This window comes from Abramis brama, assembly GCF_963993115.1.
Source record: "Abramis brama genome assembly, chromosome: 17".
Lineage (NCBI taxonomy): Eukaryota > Metazoa > Chordata > Actinopteri > Cypriniformes > Leuciscidae > Abramis > Abramis brama.
Window position 1 is genome coordinate 5,656,051 of NC_139979.1, and position 18,694 is coordinate 5,674,744.

At 37.8% G+C, this 18,694-nt stretch overlaps 2 protein-coding genes across 2 annotated transcripts in view; both read right to left on the reverse strand.

The window, feature by feature from the left end:
• mtmr11 (myotubularin related protein 11) overlaps nucleotides 1–5,420 on the reverse strand; it is a 37,287-nt gene extending 31,867 nt beyond the window's left edge. The window contains exon 1 of the mRNA XM_084089002.1: nucleotides 5,065–5,420. Coding sequence (XP_083945128.1) covers nucleotides 5,065–5,121 — 57 coding nt within the window. The 5' untranslated portion in view covers nucleotides 5,122–5,420. The remainder of the gene's footprint in view (nucleotides 1–5,064) is intronic.
• Nucleotides 5,421–9,547: 4,127 nt separating this feature from the next.
• The window catches only part of otud7b (OTU deubiquitinase 7B), a 29,458-nt gene continuing 20,311 nt past the window's right edge, over nucleotides 9,548–18,694 (reverse strand). The window contains exons 8-13 of the mRNA XM_084089001.1: nucleotides 17,765–17,871; nucleotides 17,537–17,664; nucleotides 16,914–17,063; nucleotides 16,484–16,598; nucleotides 15,561–15,645; nucleotides 9,548–14,842 (exon numbers count right to left, since the gene is read on the reverse strand). Coding sequence (XP_083945127.1) covers nucleotides 13,388–14,842; nucleotides 15,561–15,645; nucleotides 16,484–16,598; nucleotides 16,914–17,063; nucleotides 17,537–17,664; nucleotides 17,765–17,871 — 2,040 coding nt within the window. The 3' untranslated portion in view covers nucleotides 9,548–13,387. The remainder of the gene's footprint in view (nucleotides 14,843–15,560; nucleotides 15,646–16,483; nucleotides 16,599–16,913; nucleotides 17,064–17,536; nucleotides 17,665–17,764; nucleotides 17,872–18,694) is intronic.

Genomic DNA, 18,694 nt, shown 5'->3' on the forward strand with positions numbered 1-18,694 from the left:
GAAATATACGTAATAAAAGCCAACCAATCATGTTGTGAACATATCCCTATGCTTTAGTTTCGGTATCTTTAGGTTCGGTGTTAAAATGCCAACGTGAACGCCAAGCGAACCGAACTACAAGTTTAACTTCCAAGACTTTAAGATAAACAACAACACAACAACAAAGCTTTTCTAAACAGATGTTACATTTTAAATTTCAACTAAGATAAGAACAAAGGCATGCAGTAAGTGCTAGTATGTTTGTTTGCTTGCTTTCAGGCTTAAGCTTTTATCTCCCTGTGATCAGCAACAATGTGTTCAAAACACACACACACACACACACACACACTTGCATCTGTATTTATGGGGATTTTTTTCTTCCAAACTTACTCCAATAATCTAGATTCCACTCTGCAGCATTCCTAAAGGAATGTATTTCCAGACAGGAGTCATCATGCATTCAAATCCCAGTGAACTGGACAGCCTAACATCTCAGAAGTGAATAAACATGCAATCAGTGCAGGACAGATAAATGGAGAAGAAGAAGAAAAAAAACCTCAGTAGCACATTTCTGCTGAGGGTTCAGTTCTTCGAGTCACATGGTCGCCACCGCTATCATGTAATCTCTTTCATTGCCTCTTTCTTCTCCATTAAACACATCCCTCCCTCCTTCTCAGCTTCAGCCAAGACTCACTGCAGTTTCCATTGCTCATGGCTTCCCCTGGTTTCTGTGGCCAGAGAATGCAGCCGAGGGAACATACAGGCCTCTTCTCCCCTGAATCAGACAGAAACAGGACGGCCAGTGAATGTGTGGATGCACTATGCCACCATATAAACCTTACACTGTTAAGTTTATTAGTCATCGCCCAGAGCCACAATAAGCCTTTGTGCAGGGCATCAATCTAGAGCTAAATGAGGCAATAGAGGCCCGGTGCGACGCTTAAACACAACGCTTTAAAGAGCTGAGCTATTGTTCAGCGCTCATTATTTTCATGCACTCCATGCGTGCATCTCTCATTCTCTCTGCAGCAAAGAAATGTCAACAAATGAGAACAATGCATCCATTTCCATAAAACGTTTGAAGTATTTTCTCCTTTGTTTCTTACAAAACTTATATAGCTTACCTAAAATTATGCTGCCTTTTTGTTTCTCCCAACTAAAACCAGCCATACAAAATAGTTTCTTGAATACATAAATTAATAAACATAACTGAAATAAAATTGATTAACTATAAATTATAAATGTCTTTACTGCCACTTTTGCTGAAAGGACTAAATTATTTTTATATGTATAAAAACTCTTACTGGCCCCAAACTTATGAATGGTTCTGTAAAGCAAAACATTGATAATAATTCAACATTGATAATAAATGTTTCTTGAGCACCAAATCATCATATTAGAATGATTTCTGAAGGATCATGTGACACTGAAGACTGGAGTAATGATGCTGAAAATTCTGCTTTGCATCACAGGAATAAATTACATTTTAAAATATATTAAAATGGTAAACAGTTATTTTAAATTGTAATAACATTTCACAATATACTGTCATTACTGTATTTGTAATCAAATAAATGCAGCCTTGTTGAGCATGAAAGACTTCTTTCAAAAACCTAATTGTTCCAAACATTTGATCTGTAGTGTACATTTCGCTTGGTGAACGATAAAACAAGCAAAGGAAAAAAAAAAAAAAAAAATCCCACAAAAAGGATCAGAGCCATCTCTAAAGACCTTAGGCCAGCAGAACACCCTGGCAACCAAACTTACTGAAAACACACTCTAAACACATTTGCAAAACCCACAATACCCTAGAACTGTGACAGTAATTTAGAATGGGCCAACGTCATTCACTAAAAAAAAATATTTTGCAAAAATAATCTAGATTTATATGCACAACCTGCCACTATTTCAGCTATTTTTGTCTTACAAAGCTTACAGCGTCATCATGCTCTTTATGGAGCTTATTAAGATGGTAAAAGAAACCCATGTCTCATAAGGAAAGGCAGTGCAGGAAAAGCTCCAAGTTCAATTAGAGGGTGTGTCACAGTCTTGTTTATGTTATGCACCGGCTTTTTATAGAATTTTAAGTATTTCTTTTTTTTTTTTTTAAACAAACCTTCAGCAAATCCCTTATTTAAACAACCACTCATCTCGCACCAAAACCAGATGACGGCATTCACTTCAATAACATAAGCTGAATCAATTACATACGCCACATGGCGTGTTCCACTCAAACCAAAACAAACAAAGCAACAATGAATGAGATATTTCTGATCTAGGAAGTCGCCCTACAGTAGAATATTTGGATTTTGACCCATGGGGGAACCAGCGAGCCATATTTATAGTTTTATTATTTAAACCATCGACATTCCAAACAGGCTGATCCCAAGACTCCCATTTGAAGAACTCCAAAACTCCACTCTGAAACAGTGTCGGCTCATGGATTTTAAAATAGAGGCGGCACATTACTTGTAGCGGTCTGGGGATTGTTTTTTAAAATGTTTCTTTTTTTTTTTTGCAAGAAAATATAAATATAATTTCACTCACCTAGCCTATCAAAATAAATTTCGGTGTTATTCGGCATTTGGTGAAGTTGATTCGTCCGTTCAGTGAAGTTGATTGCTGTAGCCTATGTCCAACTGCAACTTCTGTGTGGAGTCTTCCTTCATTTTTAATAAGCAGCTGCTGCTTGAATGATATCTTGGTAAATTTGTTGGCGATCAAATATTCAATATCTGTACTCTCTCTTCATAATTAAGGTAGTTGGTATATTATCAGCAGGAGCAGTTCAAACTAATCACCTAATTTACGTTTTTGTGATGATTGGTTGATATACCAAGGGAGGCTAGCTGCCTCTGCAATGTATTTTTTCTCAACACTCTAAACGCTAAAAGTGAAATACTCAATGGTTATTGGCTATTTTTTTTTACCAATGGAGTCTATAAGTACCAACGCTGCATCCCCAATCAAACACTTCCCTACTATATAGTACGCGAGAACAATAAGCGAAAAGTCCACGGATGACCTACTACTTCCGGAGAGATTGTGAAGTCCGCATTCGATGGACACTTTAATATCCCATGAGGCCACGAGGAGTATTTATGAATGCCAGTGAAGCGACGTAACTGACGCTGGTAGGTCACATGACAGTAACAACATGGCGGATGTAGTACGTCCGAATTTCATTCATACTATATAGAACATACTTGTTAACAGTTGCGAAGTAAGTTCAAATTCAAATGTAGTCCCTACTCAGACAGTATATGATTTTGGACATGGTCTCTGGCTATGAACTTGCCTTCTCCGTCCCCTCAGACTCGCCTTAGCACAGTTTTCCGAACGGCAGATTCGGCACGTTTGAGGAAGAGCAGCGGTGGTTCTGACTTAAATAATATTTTATGGTGTTACAATAGTGAAATTACAACAAGAAATTCACATTCTAAGACATGAAATGAAACGAATAACTGGGAATTTTATTTAACATTCAATTGCCCTCCTCCCGTTTTCCACCTCAAAATTTAGGGTAGACTTTGCCTCCCCTGACGAACTGCTCTGAAGGATGACTGTTATGACTGGGTTACTGGTTTGAGCTGGTTTAATGACTTTTAAATGAAAAAGCCGATGTGGTGAAGTCTCGCCACAACTGCTACTTTCACAATTCCTTTTCCATTTGTTCATTTACAGCACTGGAGCAAAATATAGGTCAGCCCATTCTCAAATGCACTAGCTTGGGTGGGCTCCATCCAGTAAATCTGACACCATCTACACACTCAGACACTCGGATTCATTTTCTGTGCAGGGAACAGCCACTTGGATTACATGTCTGACACTGCACACAATGCATATTCAGAATCCACACACCAAGTGAGTTCTGGGTAAGCTGTTTCCATGGCAACAGCCAGATGTTGAGCACATTAGGGCCTCTACGCTCTCGGGAATCCGCGAGTGGAGGCATCTGCTAGCGTCCCCCCCCCCCCCCCAGCTTAAAATTGCCAGAGGAGAAAGTTATACAGCAAGAGGTGAGCACCAGCAGATTACAACTAAAGAAAGTAGATTATTAGTTCACCCAGAAACTAACATTCTGACATCATATACTCACTCGTATGTCAATCAGACATGCATTATTTTCTTTCTTCCGTGAAACACAAAAGGAGATGTTAGGCAGAAAGTCTGATTTCCTCTCTTCCATACAACAAAAGCAAAATAATATAAACTGTCAATCTCCAAAAACAATAAGTAAATGAATGAACGCATGAGTAAATATATAAAAACATCATGACAAAGAGGTGTGTGTGTATATGACTTGAGCATGCTAAACGCATGAATGAAATCACAAAAAATAAACCCACCACACCCTGTGAGTTAAAAGGTAGGCTACACCAAAAAATCCCAACTAAAAATCCTGTTCAAACATATTTAGACTGTATAATTTTCAGAAAGGTAACAAATACAAACAGCCAGACATAACCACTAAAGCAGATGTATGCTTTCCTGTTGCTTTTAAAGAGCATTTTTATAGTTATATATTTTTTCTCAATGGAAAAACTGATTCTCAAACAGAGTTTCTGCTAAAATAAACTGAAACTATGTGAATGCCGTTTCTAAATACAATACAGTACGGATAGAATAGAACAGAAATGTATATTCCATCATTAACAATCACAGCATCTGAAAAATACTGGAGTTCAAATTCATACACCAGACAAAATGAGTCATTCTTGGAAAAGTTTACAACTTTTTTTTTTTTAATGGAAAACTGACTTCTACAACAGCTGCAGATTGTGGACACATCCATTAAAAGTGTTTCTGGTAAAATTAGAAATTTAATGAATGCCGTTTTCCCGGGTAAGTGACTAATCACATGGACATGAAAGTTGCACAAACATTAGCCAACTTAAACATTTACACATCTGTTACAAATATACTGACAGGTGAAATGAATACAATTTACACAGATGTGTTCGAAACCCTTTCTCAAGATTTTGCTTGCGTAGTATAATACGAATAGACACCGCAGACACGAGAAAACAATGATAAACTCCTAAATAAATGATATTTATATTATTATTTAACCTTAATGCTTACCTTCATGTCCGGTACCATCTGTCTCACTTTAAAGGTGGTTTTGGACCCTGTCAACATGATTTCAACCTAAAACGGACCCGGACTAACAGGATAAATGGTGTATTTGGAAGAGGTTTGGTGGTGAAGGTTTGATCTGGTCCATGTTACGGAAAACGGATGGTCCGCGCGCTGTCTGCATCACTTTCACACATTTCTGCGTCCGTACTGTTAACATATCCAACTAAACGCCAAATCATCTCTAAAGCAAATGTATTTTCACACAGAGAACGCGCTTTTCCATCGCATTTGTTTACCGCCCCTTCGCCATAGTGAAATGACACGGGTGTTACTGAGTAACAAAAACCAGCAGCGAGAGTGAGTCTCTTAAAGGGCCAGTCCCGCGAAACACACTCAATGCGCTTCTGTGCGCTGCTTCCATCAGGGATCCAAACCTAGAGAACTGCAGCATTTTTCGACATCAGTGGCTGTCCTCAGCATACTACCGTGGTACTCTTACTATTTGCACGGTGTATATAGTATGCACAGTATATAGTAGCCTAAATAGCTTGCACATTTTGTGTGTGAAATACCCACATGACCTCTACTATATGTGTGCCGTACACAACAGAGCACGATGCAGTGTGTAATGTATCACACAATGTAATGCATTCGTTTTGAACTTTGATTTTACAGGGTGATGGATTAACATCTGCGCCTGGTAAGAGGTGCTTGTCTAATAACAGGTCATTCCAAGGGGTTAAGTCAGGTTTGGCTGGTTAGCATAGCCCTGTTAGCCCTACTGGTAGACAAACACATCATTTGGAAAAGCATCTTTTCCATTGACATCCATTCAAAATTAGCTATACATTATTTTTTCCCTATTATAGTATTATAATATGGAAAAATATTATTATTTATAATATAATATTATTATAATATCTAAATATAGATGTTTTACCAGTGCCCAGGTCTTTTTTGGAGACTCTTAAAGCATGGCATCATTGAGATTGCAAAAGAACAGCTTCTAGCCATACGTGAAATAATTTAGAGGCAAGCATACAAATTATTAACTTAATTTATTAATTTAGTTAAGTAATAAAATTTATAATTTTTTGTTAATTATTATTATTATTTTATTTTTTTTGCAAATTAAGACCTTATCAATTCCCATTAGTATTTTAACTCTTAGCTTTTCCATGACAGTAGTAGGCAATGGCAATGTGCTGTTCCAAGCAGAACCAGTATCTTCAATTTTTTATATTTGACTAAATTATTAAGTATATTGAATATTTTTGTGTTTATAACACTATGAGAATATATCAGTTTGAGAGTATCCATCCATCCATCCAGTTGTCCGTCCGTCTGTCTACTATGCAAAATGCATACAACAATCAGTTATTCATATTTCTTTCATAATTTCTTTGTATGACAGCCTGGCCAATTTGGCATGTTTTATTGCGTTATCACAAAAAATAAAAAATAAAAAATGTATTCCAAGCACAACTATGCAATAGGCTTACAAAATCTTTAATCAATTTTTTTTTTTTTTTTACAATATTTAAATAAAGATGTCAATTTTCTTAGGCCAGACATCCAGCCATCCATCAGTCTGTCTATCTCCTTATTAAGCTATTAATACAATTTTATATATATATATATATATATATATATATATATATACACATATATATACATACATGTATACATACATATACTTACATACATATATACATATATATATATATATATTTATATATTTATATTGATATAATTCCACTTACATCCATTTAGCAAGCAGATGCATTTCTAAATCTATCATTATCTAAAATGATAGTGAGGGATAGGCAACGTGATTAATCTTAAGGAATCAATAACATTAGACTTGCTGCAATACAAACTTTCAAAGTTAGCGATAAGTTAAATTAATTTAAAAAAGAGACATGCAAATACTAGAAAACTAAGTACTATATAAAATATAAAGTACATTCTATCATTCATAATCACACTATTTGAAAAAATACTCAGCACTAGTGGAGTTTAGAGGTCTAAATGCTAAACCAGCAAACATTATGCTAGTGCCAAAACGTCCAGCAAGCCTATTAATAAACATTAGGTATAGTGAAAGCTTTTGATTATTATTATTATTATTATTATTATATGCTTTACCAATGCATAAATGCAAAGAAAAGTAATTAAATATTTCAGAATGCTGCACCGTAATTCCAATCTGCACAAACATATTGCAATTCACAAATGAACAAACACACTTGACATTCCCATAGCTTTTGACACTTAGTTACCTTGTCACTTCAGTATCAATGAAGCATTTCACAGCAGCCTCCACCAGTCGTCAGATTATGAAGAGCGAGCAGCATCAGCGTTCAGACGGATGTGATGCTGTGTGCACTGTGTGGAAAAAGGCTTCTTGAAATTGATACCGGCAAAGCAAAAACAAATGAAAACTGATCCCAAAGATATCAGTGTTACTATTACTAATTCATCAGACTCTCACTTTGAATTTATTAGAGCAAAAGAACTCAAAAGCAATAGCCCACAAAAATACCTCATAAATAAGGCAAATGTCCTGAGCTTCCAATAATCCAATATACATCTGAATTAGGGAAAGTAAACTTTATTTACTCTTTACCCTTTTACTCTTTGTACTCTTTTTACAAAGATCACATGCTGTGGTAATTAGCAGTCTTAAATGACAAGCAGTGCTTTCTGGGAATTACATTTAAATGACTTTACCTTGCAGTGACTTTAGACATTTCTGAAACAATTTGAAGGAAAGATGCTGCATTTTGAGGAAGCAAGATGCATGCTTGCTTACGGCTAAGGTTTTTGTTCTCGTTAATTTGATTCAGGGTTAATTCAGGGTTTACACATTATTTCAGAGATTCTGTATGGAGGAATGGCCTCTGATCTCTTGTCAGGTGTTCTCCAAACTCATCAGGCATTACAGAAGAAAACTCAGATCTGTTATCTTGGCAAAAGGAGATTGCAAAAAGTATTTAATAACAGGGTGCCAACAATTATGGGCAGCGTGTTTTGGAGAAAAACATTTATTTTATAATGTGATTTATACCCCCACTTTCAATTATTTTACTTCAATGAAAGGTTAGATTTTTGTGAATTTTTTGAATGAAAGATCAAAAGGATAAACAATGCAGATTTATTTTTTACAGCCATTTTTTATCATATTTATCAGGGGTGCCATCAATTTTGATATATATACAGTGCAATGCATAAGTGAATACACCCATGCTAAAGTTGACTAAAAAGAGGAATAAAAAATCATATTTTGGAAATTGAACTTAATGCCTTAATTTAAAAAATTAGGAAAAATCCAACCTTTAAGGACACCAATTTTCTTTGTGAATGAATAATGTATCGTAAATAAATAAATGTTCTTCCTTAAAATACATGGTGCATAAGTGTGTACACCCCTATGTTAAATTCCCATAGAGGCAGGCAGATTTTTATTTTTAAGTATTTAAAAAAAAAAAAATTTAGGATACTATGCATCCTGATAAAGTTCCCTTGGCCTTTGGAATTAAAATAGCCCCACATCATCACATAGCCTTCACCATACCTAGAGATTGGCATGATTTTATTTCAGTTAGCCTAAAAGCTAGTTTGATTTGCATTGAGAGATGATCTTATGGAAAGTACCCCATGCCAATCTCTAGGTATGGTGAATGCTATGTGATGATGTGGGGCTATTTTAATTCCAAAGGCCAAGGGAACTTTATCAGGATGCATAGTATCCTAAATTTTTAAAATACTTAAAAATAAAAATCTGCCTGCCTCTATGGGAATTTAACATAGGGGTGTACTCACTTATGCACCATGTATTTTAAGGAAGAACATTTATTTATTTACGATACATTATTCATTCACAAAGAAAATTGGTGTCCTTAAAGGTTGGATTTTTCCTAATTTTTTAAATTAAGGCATTAAGTTCAATTTCCAAAATATGATTTTTTATTCCTCTTTTTAGTCAACTTTACCATGGGTGTATTCACTTATGCATTGCACTGTATATATATGTGTGTGTGTGTGTGTGTGTGTGTGTGTATGCATGTATATGTATGTGCATATATATATATATATATATATACACACACATATACAAATACACAAAACAAAAATTACTGAAAATGAAACAGAAAAATATAAAAAGAACAGATTCATAATATTTATAAAAACTATAATATAGCCTATCAATGATATTAAAATAACACTGCTGGATATTGGAATTACTGGAAAATAAATTGAGATGGCATTACATTATTGGATTATAAAAGCAGTAAAATATTATGTATATTCAGAAATGTCCATTTATTTATTAATTATTATTTTGCAAATTAAGCCCTTACTAATTCCCATTAAAATTTTCCATGTGGAAACCTTGTATAGCTGAAAGCTGTTTTTATTACGAATACTCTATAGTCAAATGTAGAGAGCAAGAGTGAAAGACAAAAATCAATACAAACAACTGTTTAAATACAATGAGAATTTTATTAAAACGGTGCAAAAATAAAATAAAACTAACATAAAAATCAGATGTTCTTTCCACCTAGATTGCACTGTCACACAGCCTGGGGTTCACCTCTCAAACACAGAGAACGGTGAAACGGCTGAAAACAAACACAAATCGCCCAATTAGCCAGAAGTAATGCACAAATATGATTAGATAAATTGCATCTGCCAGTTCTGTACATGCAACAGTTTCAGTCTCATGCAAATTCGAGAATGCTGATGACTGTAGCTCTGTCACATCCATGAAAACATACCATATAAAAATAGTAAGTAAGCTACGTCATAACAAAACAAAGCCCACTGTATTAAATAAGAGAATTTAGTGTTTGAAAACTGATGGTGGACGCCACCAACACCATCATTAAAAAATGTACTCAAAATGTGATTAAGTAGCATAATTCGCTTTAAAATAGAAATTAGGAAACTTCAGGAGGCCCGTCTGTTTGACAACTATAGCCATGTAAGAAAGAACATCCTAGTTTCAGAAATAAACATCCCAGTCTTTTGAAAAAATCTTACTACAAATATATATTTTCAAATCATACCTTGTCAGATCACACTGATGGAGAAATTAGTTTGTTCACAAGAAACTCTCTGATTTAAGAGGCTTCTCTCGTCAGACAGCGCCGTACGCACCAGAACGCTGACTCCGCTGACTTCGACTCAGGGTACGGTCCTATAGCATACATTCGCATCTTTAAAAAACACTGGAAAACTGCTTTCGATTTACAAAAATAACTTGAACGTATTTATACATTTTTTATTTCTTAATACAAAAATGTTTGCACTCTTATTGAAGTCCAACGCTCGGGGTGGCTGAATGACCTTTCCATTTGTTAAATAAATGGATCCGTTAAACGCAAACGACGAGCGCATCGGAAGGAGAACATAAACTCCAACGGAGAGTAGCTGTCATTTCACTGACAGTTTCCTCTGGTTTGTGCCTTGAAGCTGCAATATGTTTGCAAAAGCACAATTTACCAGACGCGCACACACACACACACACACACACACACACACACACACACGCACGCGATGAATTCCTTTTTGCGACTTAGCAGAGTGGAAATCTGGGTAAATGGTATATGCCTTACATAAGACCAAAAAAAGTTAATTGCTTGCATCTTATATTCAAATGTGCCTGACCAAATGAAACAAACAAACAAACAAAAGCAGCAGCAGTGTACTCTTTGTCCCTTATTTACACTGAGAAAAACTGAGCCAGTCTCAAAAGGTCAGTAGGGAGGCATTGATGTAGAAATACGGGTGATAATGAAAAAGAAACCTAAACAAGTGTGCCATCTATTGGTTATGCGAGTGAATAACGTGTCAAAAATATCTCGCTTTCATTCGGGGAGAAAAGAAAATGAAACCATTAACCCTCCATCTTGCTGGACAGTAATAGGAAATTTAGTGCTTTAAAAAGTGAATGTTGAATCAAATGAATCTAAGCTTTGAAAACACAATATAAAGAGGTGTGTTGAAACTGTTAGGATGCTAGCCTGACATATTTTTAATTGTGCAAATCAGTAATGCAAATGTGGGAACGTTGGAGACGCAATGTGGCCTTGAGCTGACACAGTTATACAAATATTTGCATACGACTGATTACATTTGTATTGAGTGTATCGGAAGCAGAGGCGGTTCGCTACGACGCAGCTCTTCATCTGCAGTACACGAACACTTACCCACATCAAATGAACATGATCACAGCAGCAACATCATCTTATGGTGCTAAGAGCCCATTTCACATGAGCAATGAGAGGGTAAAGGGATAGTTCACCCCAAAATAAAGAATCCGTCATAACTTACTCCCTCTCATGTCGTTCTGAACCCGTATGACTTTCTTTCTGCGGTCAAACACAAAATGAGATGTTTAGCAGAATGTCCAGACTGCTCTTTTCCATATAATGAAATTGAATGGGGTTTTCAACTAAACATTTGGTTAACTAAACATTTTTTAACTAAACATTTAGTTAAAATGGAGCAAAAACCGATCTTCCCTACTATGATCTAACATCCAAGATGGACAGACTTGGAGTACGTGTTTGCAGTCCAACGCAGCTCTCAAAATCTCATTCGCACGTCCACATTGGTGTGTTGTGCTTATTTGCAGGACACCAAGTACCATTTGTCCTCACTAATGTCAAATTTGGGGGCAAGACTTTGTGTAAATAATAACTCATGGTCTATTACTCACATACTTGAAATATACCGCACAAGTTGTATGCTTCACATTTACTTTCATTGTATGGAAAACGGACAATTTCATTTTCTATTTCCCAGTCATACGGGTTTTGAACTGCATGCGAGAGAGAGTAAATGACAGCATTTTCCATTTCTGGCTGACTCGTACAACTGGCTTTATCAGAGGCTGTCCTTTCTGTTAACAGTGTAAAAGGATTTTGAAAGCGTTTGTCACAAAATCTCGACTCAAGGTGCATCGTATAGTTTAGAGAGATCTGCTAGCATCCCTCTACGTCCACAAACATTGAAAATCAGCACTGTGAATCCAAAACCAAACAAAAGTAGAAATTCAGTTCAACAATCCTCATTGGAGGACTGAACTAAGACTGAAAAGGCAACTAGGAAACAAGTGAGTTTGCGCACAACACAGTGGCACCTACAGCCGAACCCTGACCTCCGCAGTCCACGCGAGTGGAACCGCAAGCTCTGCCTCCAGAATGGAGCAAACCGCCAGACTAGAAGCACAGCAACATAACAGTCTATTCATCTAAAACCCACATGCACAACCTCTGGACATGAGAAAAGTGCTTGATTTGGTGCAGCAACTACTCTGGGGGCGATACTGCGTCTATCAATAATCTTGTGTCCAGTGAATTTGATGGAAGCTGATGCGTTAACCCCAATATCATAAAGGAACACCATATTATTTGGTGCAGCAGTAACAATTGAAGAGGTCAGAAATTGTTTTCAACATCCGCCCCCTTTGACCTGCAAGTACCTAGAACTATTTTATCAATAATACCAACATAATACTTGAATACTACAACATGATGTACCATTTCCAAAAAAATATGTCCGATTTCTTTTCTTTTCTTTTAAAGGATTTGCACTTTTAAATGTTCTAGAAACACTTAATAAAACGGAAATGACTGCCAATTTTTAATCAGGGCATATAAAGACCTAAAACGAACCTTTTGTCTGTCAAGGTTCAGCTCCATAAGTTAAACATCTTAGAAGCGAGAAAGCACCATATTAGCTAATTTAAGCCAACTAAGTATGGCTTCAAAAGGGGTGCAAGTTAAAGTATTGTAGCTTTACAGTAAAATAGGCCGATGTGGATAACACTCGAAGCTAACAGAGTGTTGTTGCCTTACGCTCGCAAATATGGCAAGTCTTATTTTGATTGCAGCTGATATAAATGCATTAATTGTAACTAATATAAATACGCATTTTCTGGTTGTGCTTAATGTGTATTTTGGGGTACGCGGCATGTTCATGTGACGCAACGTAGCATGTTGTGTTCAAATGTCTATTGCCCGTGTTCTACATTCTCGCCACAAGGAGGAGACAAGGAGACAGGTAAGAGGATGACCACGTCAAGCAAATGTGTGAGGAGCTTTAAGCTCCTGCCTATGAGCCACAGCAAATGTAACACAACAGCAGTCCCATTTCCGCAATGCCCATTCACTGTGGACACAGAGTCTCAGTAACCTGGTTCAGAAAGGCTGATCTTATGTCTTAAAGCAAGATCCACACAAACAGGATATGATGTGGCTCACATGGTGGGCTCCAATGAGTCCTATATGAGAGAAACGGGACAGAGATTGTCCATTCAAAACCTGTGGATGGCCGGCTCTGTTTCCCGTCTCTTCAACTCCTCTCTGTAACAGTACGAGCAGTAATTGCCCGTCTCGGGGTGGCCGTAGTAATTGCAGGTAGGCGTTCGGCATCTGCTGGACTGCAGGTTTGCAAGGCCACCCGCACTGCCCAAGGAGTAATGCCTCACAGGCATCGGCCCATTACGAACGTCCAAAGTAGTGCGCAAGTCCCGCAAGCCATTAGTATAGCCTCCGGTAGGTTCGGTTGGGTAGTCAGTTGGGTCATGCTCCTGGGAATAAGATGCCAGGCAGGGGGTGATGATACGGGATGGGCTACCCAAGCTGGTGGAAGGTGGGTGGTACTGGGAATGGGGAGGACCCTGTGCTAGGGGGCAGTGTCGGGGCAAGGTAGCATAGGATGGTAGGCCTGGGTAAGAAGACGACGAACCTCCTGCCAGTTGCCGTCGTGTATCCATGTAACCGTGCACATGTAGATGCTGAGTAATTGGGGAAGGAGAATGGTCAATGAAGGTGGGCCTTGGGATTGGGACCACACCCGAATACATCATCGGGCTGAAAGAAGTCGACTTCAATGCGTTAAAAGTAGGAGGCGAGTTATCAGTAATTTCCTCTTTGCTTTCATAACTTCGGTAACTCAGCTCAGGCCCATCCTTTTTCAGTTGAGATCCACTAGTTGTTGCAAGACCTCCTGCTGCTTTCCGTTCAGCTTCCCTCCTCTGTTCCTGTTCGGCACGGAAGCGCTCCTCGGCATCCATCAAGTATCGTTGGATCATCTCCTCCTGGAACGGCTGACGGTTGCTAGTAGTGAGTACAGCAGCGAAGATGTACTTCCTTTCTCCTTGCATTGCGGATCGGAGGATGCTAAGACTCACTTTCACATCCGAGCTGTACTTAAAAGGGTCACATTCTGAAGAGTAGCTTCCGTTTTGCCGTTCACTAATTGAGGAGGGTGAACCTTTCCCAGAGTCCTCGGAGCCGGTTTGAATGGAAGGAGAGCTGTCCTTACTGCCCTTACGACCTCTCAGAGAGCCTTTCTTCTTCTCCAGACCCTCTTGTTTGCCTCCACTTGCGTTCTTCCCCGTCATCAGGCCTCCCACATTCTTCTTCAGCTTACTGCCCAGGCTCTTGCCAAAGCTACCCAGCTTGTTGGCAACGGAATCAGCACGTTTCTTGTCCTTGTCCTTATCCTTTTCTTTGTCCTTCTTCCCCTTCTCCTTTCCAATTGTGCCAGTTGTCCCAGCTGAACTGTTACTGGATGAGCTAGAGGAGCTGGAAGATCCACCACTTGTTTTGCCTGTTGTCCCACTGGTTCCAGTAGTACTGCTGTCCCCATTGCCGTTGGAACTGCTGCTGACGGACTCCTTATCTGACTCTCCAGAGTCTGGCGGGGTGCGGGCATCCTCTCCTGCAGATGCTGTAGGTGACTCTGGCTGGGCCAATGGGGCCTGCTGTGGATACAAACACAAAATATTGTCAGTAGATGATTAAGCTGGAATACAAATAACGAGCGCACAGTACAAAATCTGAATGACAAGTTCAAAGATGACTTTTCAATCAATGGTTTTCAACAGTTTTGACCTGAAGGCCCCCTATTGACTAACACAATATTTGAAGACCCTGTGTGTGTGTGTGTGTGTGTGTGTGTGTGTGTGTGTGTGTGTGTGTGTGTGTGTGTGTGTGTGTGTATGTGTGTGAGAGAGAGAATCTATTCATTTAAAGTTTAAAGTAAACATAAAAACAAATATGTATTGAAGGAAAAATTAATTCAGTTCACATTTTGCTTCCATGTTTGTAATGACTTTTTAACTTGTATATAATAAATATAATTTATTAAAAATATATTAATATTTATCAAATATATTACATTTATAAAAAGTATACATTTAATACAAAACAATAGTAAAATAATACATGTTTGTATAAAAAAAGTGTTAAAATCAGGACATAATGTCATTACATAATGAAGTTTTTGATATTCGGATATGGGAAGTGATAAGGAAACACTATGCCAGTTTAATCAAAAAAATAATTTAAAGATTTTTTTTAAATGAAAATGCTTTGGATGCACTTTGTTGTCAGAGTAAAGTGTTTACCAAAGGCTTCTGGTTAACAGTTCAAACTAAACCAGTTCAATTATTAGCATGGCAAAGCAAGCTAGAAGCTCACCTGCACCTCACAGGGTAGGGGAAGCCAGGTGACAGTCATGTAGCTGTGCAGCAGATGGAGCTTGGCCTCCAGAGATAAGGTTACACTGAAACCAAACAATAGGCAGGTCAGAGAGCAGATATTCACTTATAAGTGGTATTCAAACTGCCTTTGAATGTGCATGTTTCATGAAAAATGCATAAATAACATTAGCAAAAGTAAAAAACATATTTGAAGTATTTAAAGAGATATTCAAGTGAAATATTTTAAAATAGCATATCAAATTTTGACAAATGTAAAAACTGTGGAAATAAGAGGGAACTACAGATGCAACCCTGAGCTATTTGAGTGCCTCTCTGTGTTCCATTCATAGCAAGAATTTAGCGATAATCTGCATTAAAGAACAAGAGTTGCTAATCTTGAGTGTTGGCCATCAGTGCTCAGTTCCAACAGGCTCCACAGTGCTAATGCCTTCATTACAGTCAGGCATTACTGAACTCTGCTGTAAATAAGTCAGAGCGGAGTCATTTGGCACTACATAGTCAAAATAACCTGAATACTTTAAAAACATTTTTCTGGGCAAATTTGGTATGCACAACACACAGCAATTACAAGAATGCTCCAGGTTTAAAACAAATCAAAATCTATGGATGGCATTTAGAATATGCTGTTGATTACCAAAGGGAATAATTTCAACTTCCCTCAAGAGTGTATAAACACATAAATAGCATGGATATATTACTAATATAAATTCTTTGACAAAAAAAATGCAGATGTCTCGCTTCAAACTTGACATGCAGGTTTTTTTTACTGTAAACATTTTATGCTTGTTGAGTCTAAATGATTGTCTGTGGTAACGGACAGCATATCAGAAATGTTGTCCAATGAGAGTAACTACATGCATGAGCAGCAGTTTTCTAATCAGCGTATAATGTAATGTCTACCTTGCTAGCATCACATTGTCATTGTCATCTTTGCCCCATTCCCAGTCTTCCCCAGGATCCACAGCAAAGTGCAAAGGCAGCATCTTATGATCCGAGTCCGTCAGAGGGATCACCACTGTGAACGTTTTTGACAAACAAAAGGTAACAAACGGTCAGTGCCTTTCTGAATTACACTACTTCACTACTTATGTATACTTTGGCTTTTTTTACAAACACAATGTAGTATTCAACTGAATTCTTAAGACTACAGGTCTAAAGACCTTTGAAAAAACAAGCTGCATAAAGCGGATAAAGACTTTATGACAAGCATAAATTATTGCAGTTTTTTTGTTCTGTCCTGGTTGGCAAAACTGGTTTATCAGGCAAGAACAGCACACAACATGCAACATAAAAAAGCAAACAGATTTGCTACATATAAACCATTCCTCACCTTGTTCTTTGGAACAGTCCTTCTGCTCCATTGAGACCAGGGCAGAGAAATGGGCCTGGTCATATGCCAACACAAGAGGAGAGCGGTGACACTTGTTGGCTGGCACTTCCAGAGGCAGGTAAATCCCTCCAAATGGGATTGGTGCAAAAGCTAAACAGGTTAAAAAAAGAGAGAGATATCTGAGACAAACTCTGAGATATGCTTTGTTAATGGGACATGGAAGGACAACTGGAAAATGCATTATTTAAATGGGACATAGTCAACACTTAAGCCATTTTATTTTTCTCCCTTAAAGTCAGCTTATATGGTCATAATTTAGTTTTACACAACCATTTTGAAATATCAGTCATATGCTAATTAAGGATGTGACTGTGTGGAAATTTTCATGGGTGGGCAAGTGATGTAACCGGTGTTGCGGCTGAACACCGGTAACACTGACTATCGCTAATGTGCTCACGGTTACATTATGACAATGAAGATTTGTGATGTCATTTTTCCAGCTTAGCTTCAAAAGACAAGGGAGGGAGTTTAGCATTGTGAATGTTAGAGTATTACAAAGTGCGTCAAACTACCCTCATTAAAGGAATCGTTCACCCAAAATGTAATATTCTGTCTTTATTTACCTTCTCCCCCAGAGTCCCGCAGCATGGTGTCAGCCACCACCACTATCGGCCTGCGGAGCACGTGAGCAAGAACAAACACATGAAACTCCTCCAGGCTCTCATATACCGGCTCCTCTTGTGACTCGGCACTGCGGGACACAAAACACACTCACAGCATGAGCATTACACTGCAGAAAACCTGTTTACAACTTTCAATCTAGAAAATTAAATCAGATGAAATCAACACACCCGTTGCTGCCGTTGGTGCTGTAGTGTATCCTGGGTTCGCTAGATGCCAGTTTCAACAACTCATTCCACTCTCTCTGCCACTCTTCTTCTGTGTAAACCAGTCCCGACTGCACCCAAATTCATAAACATAAACATAAACATAATTAGGCTGAAAGTTTCCTAATTACACTATCATTCAAAAGTTTGGGGTCGGTAAGTCTTTTTAATGTTTTTGATAGAAATCTTTTATGCTCACCAAGGCTGCATTTTTATCATCAAATATAGTCAAAACTGAAACAGTAATCCTATAACTCACTTTTGAATATTACCTTTAATGCAGTGTTTATTATAACTGTTTGTGAATGTAAAAGGTCTGCAAAGTTTTATAGATCAATTGTCTTCCAAAAGAAATCATTAATTTTGAACTGCTGAAATGAGTCGTCGGCAATTCATGAATTGAAAATTAGCATATTGCCAGCCTATGATCTTCATTGTCTGCCCGCGAACGTCTACTTTGAACTGCCTTCAAACACTGCCTACAGCTGAGGCCTGGAAGAGTTTGGTTTGTGTTGTCGACATGTTGAGATGACGCTGTTTTCTGCACTGCGAATCCACTTTACATGTACTTCAAAAGAAGGAGGACTCTGGCTCGAACTGATATGGCAAAACCAATGCCATTGTTACGATTCGTATCACTGTGTATCAAGTATTGAGGAAGTCTCCAGAGATGAAATTCAGATATAGTAATGGCCGTTTCGTTTCTAACGCACACTGTAAACGTTAGACCAATCACGAAAGACTGGGCCATCTGACCAATCGGAACAGAGAAAGCTCTTGAAAAGGAGGGGTTTAGAGAGACAGAATCTTCCAACAAATCTTTTTCAGACTCTTGAGAAGAAATGAGGAGATATGCAAAGTATATTAGGAGTAAATTAAAGTGTTTTTTGACCT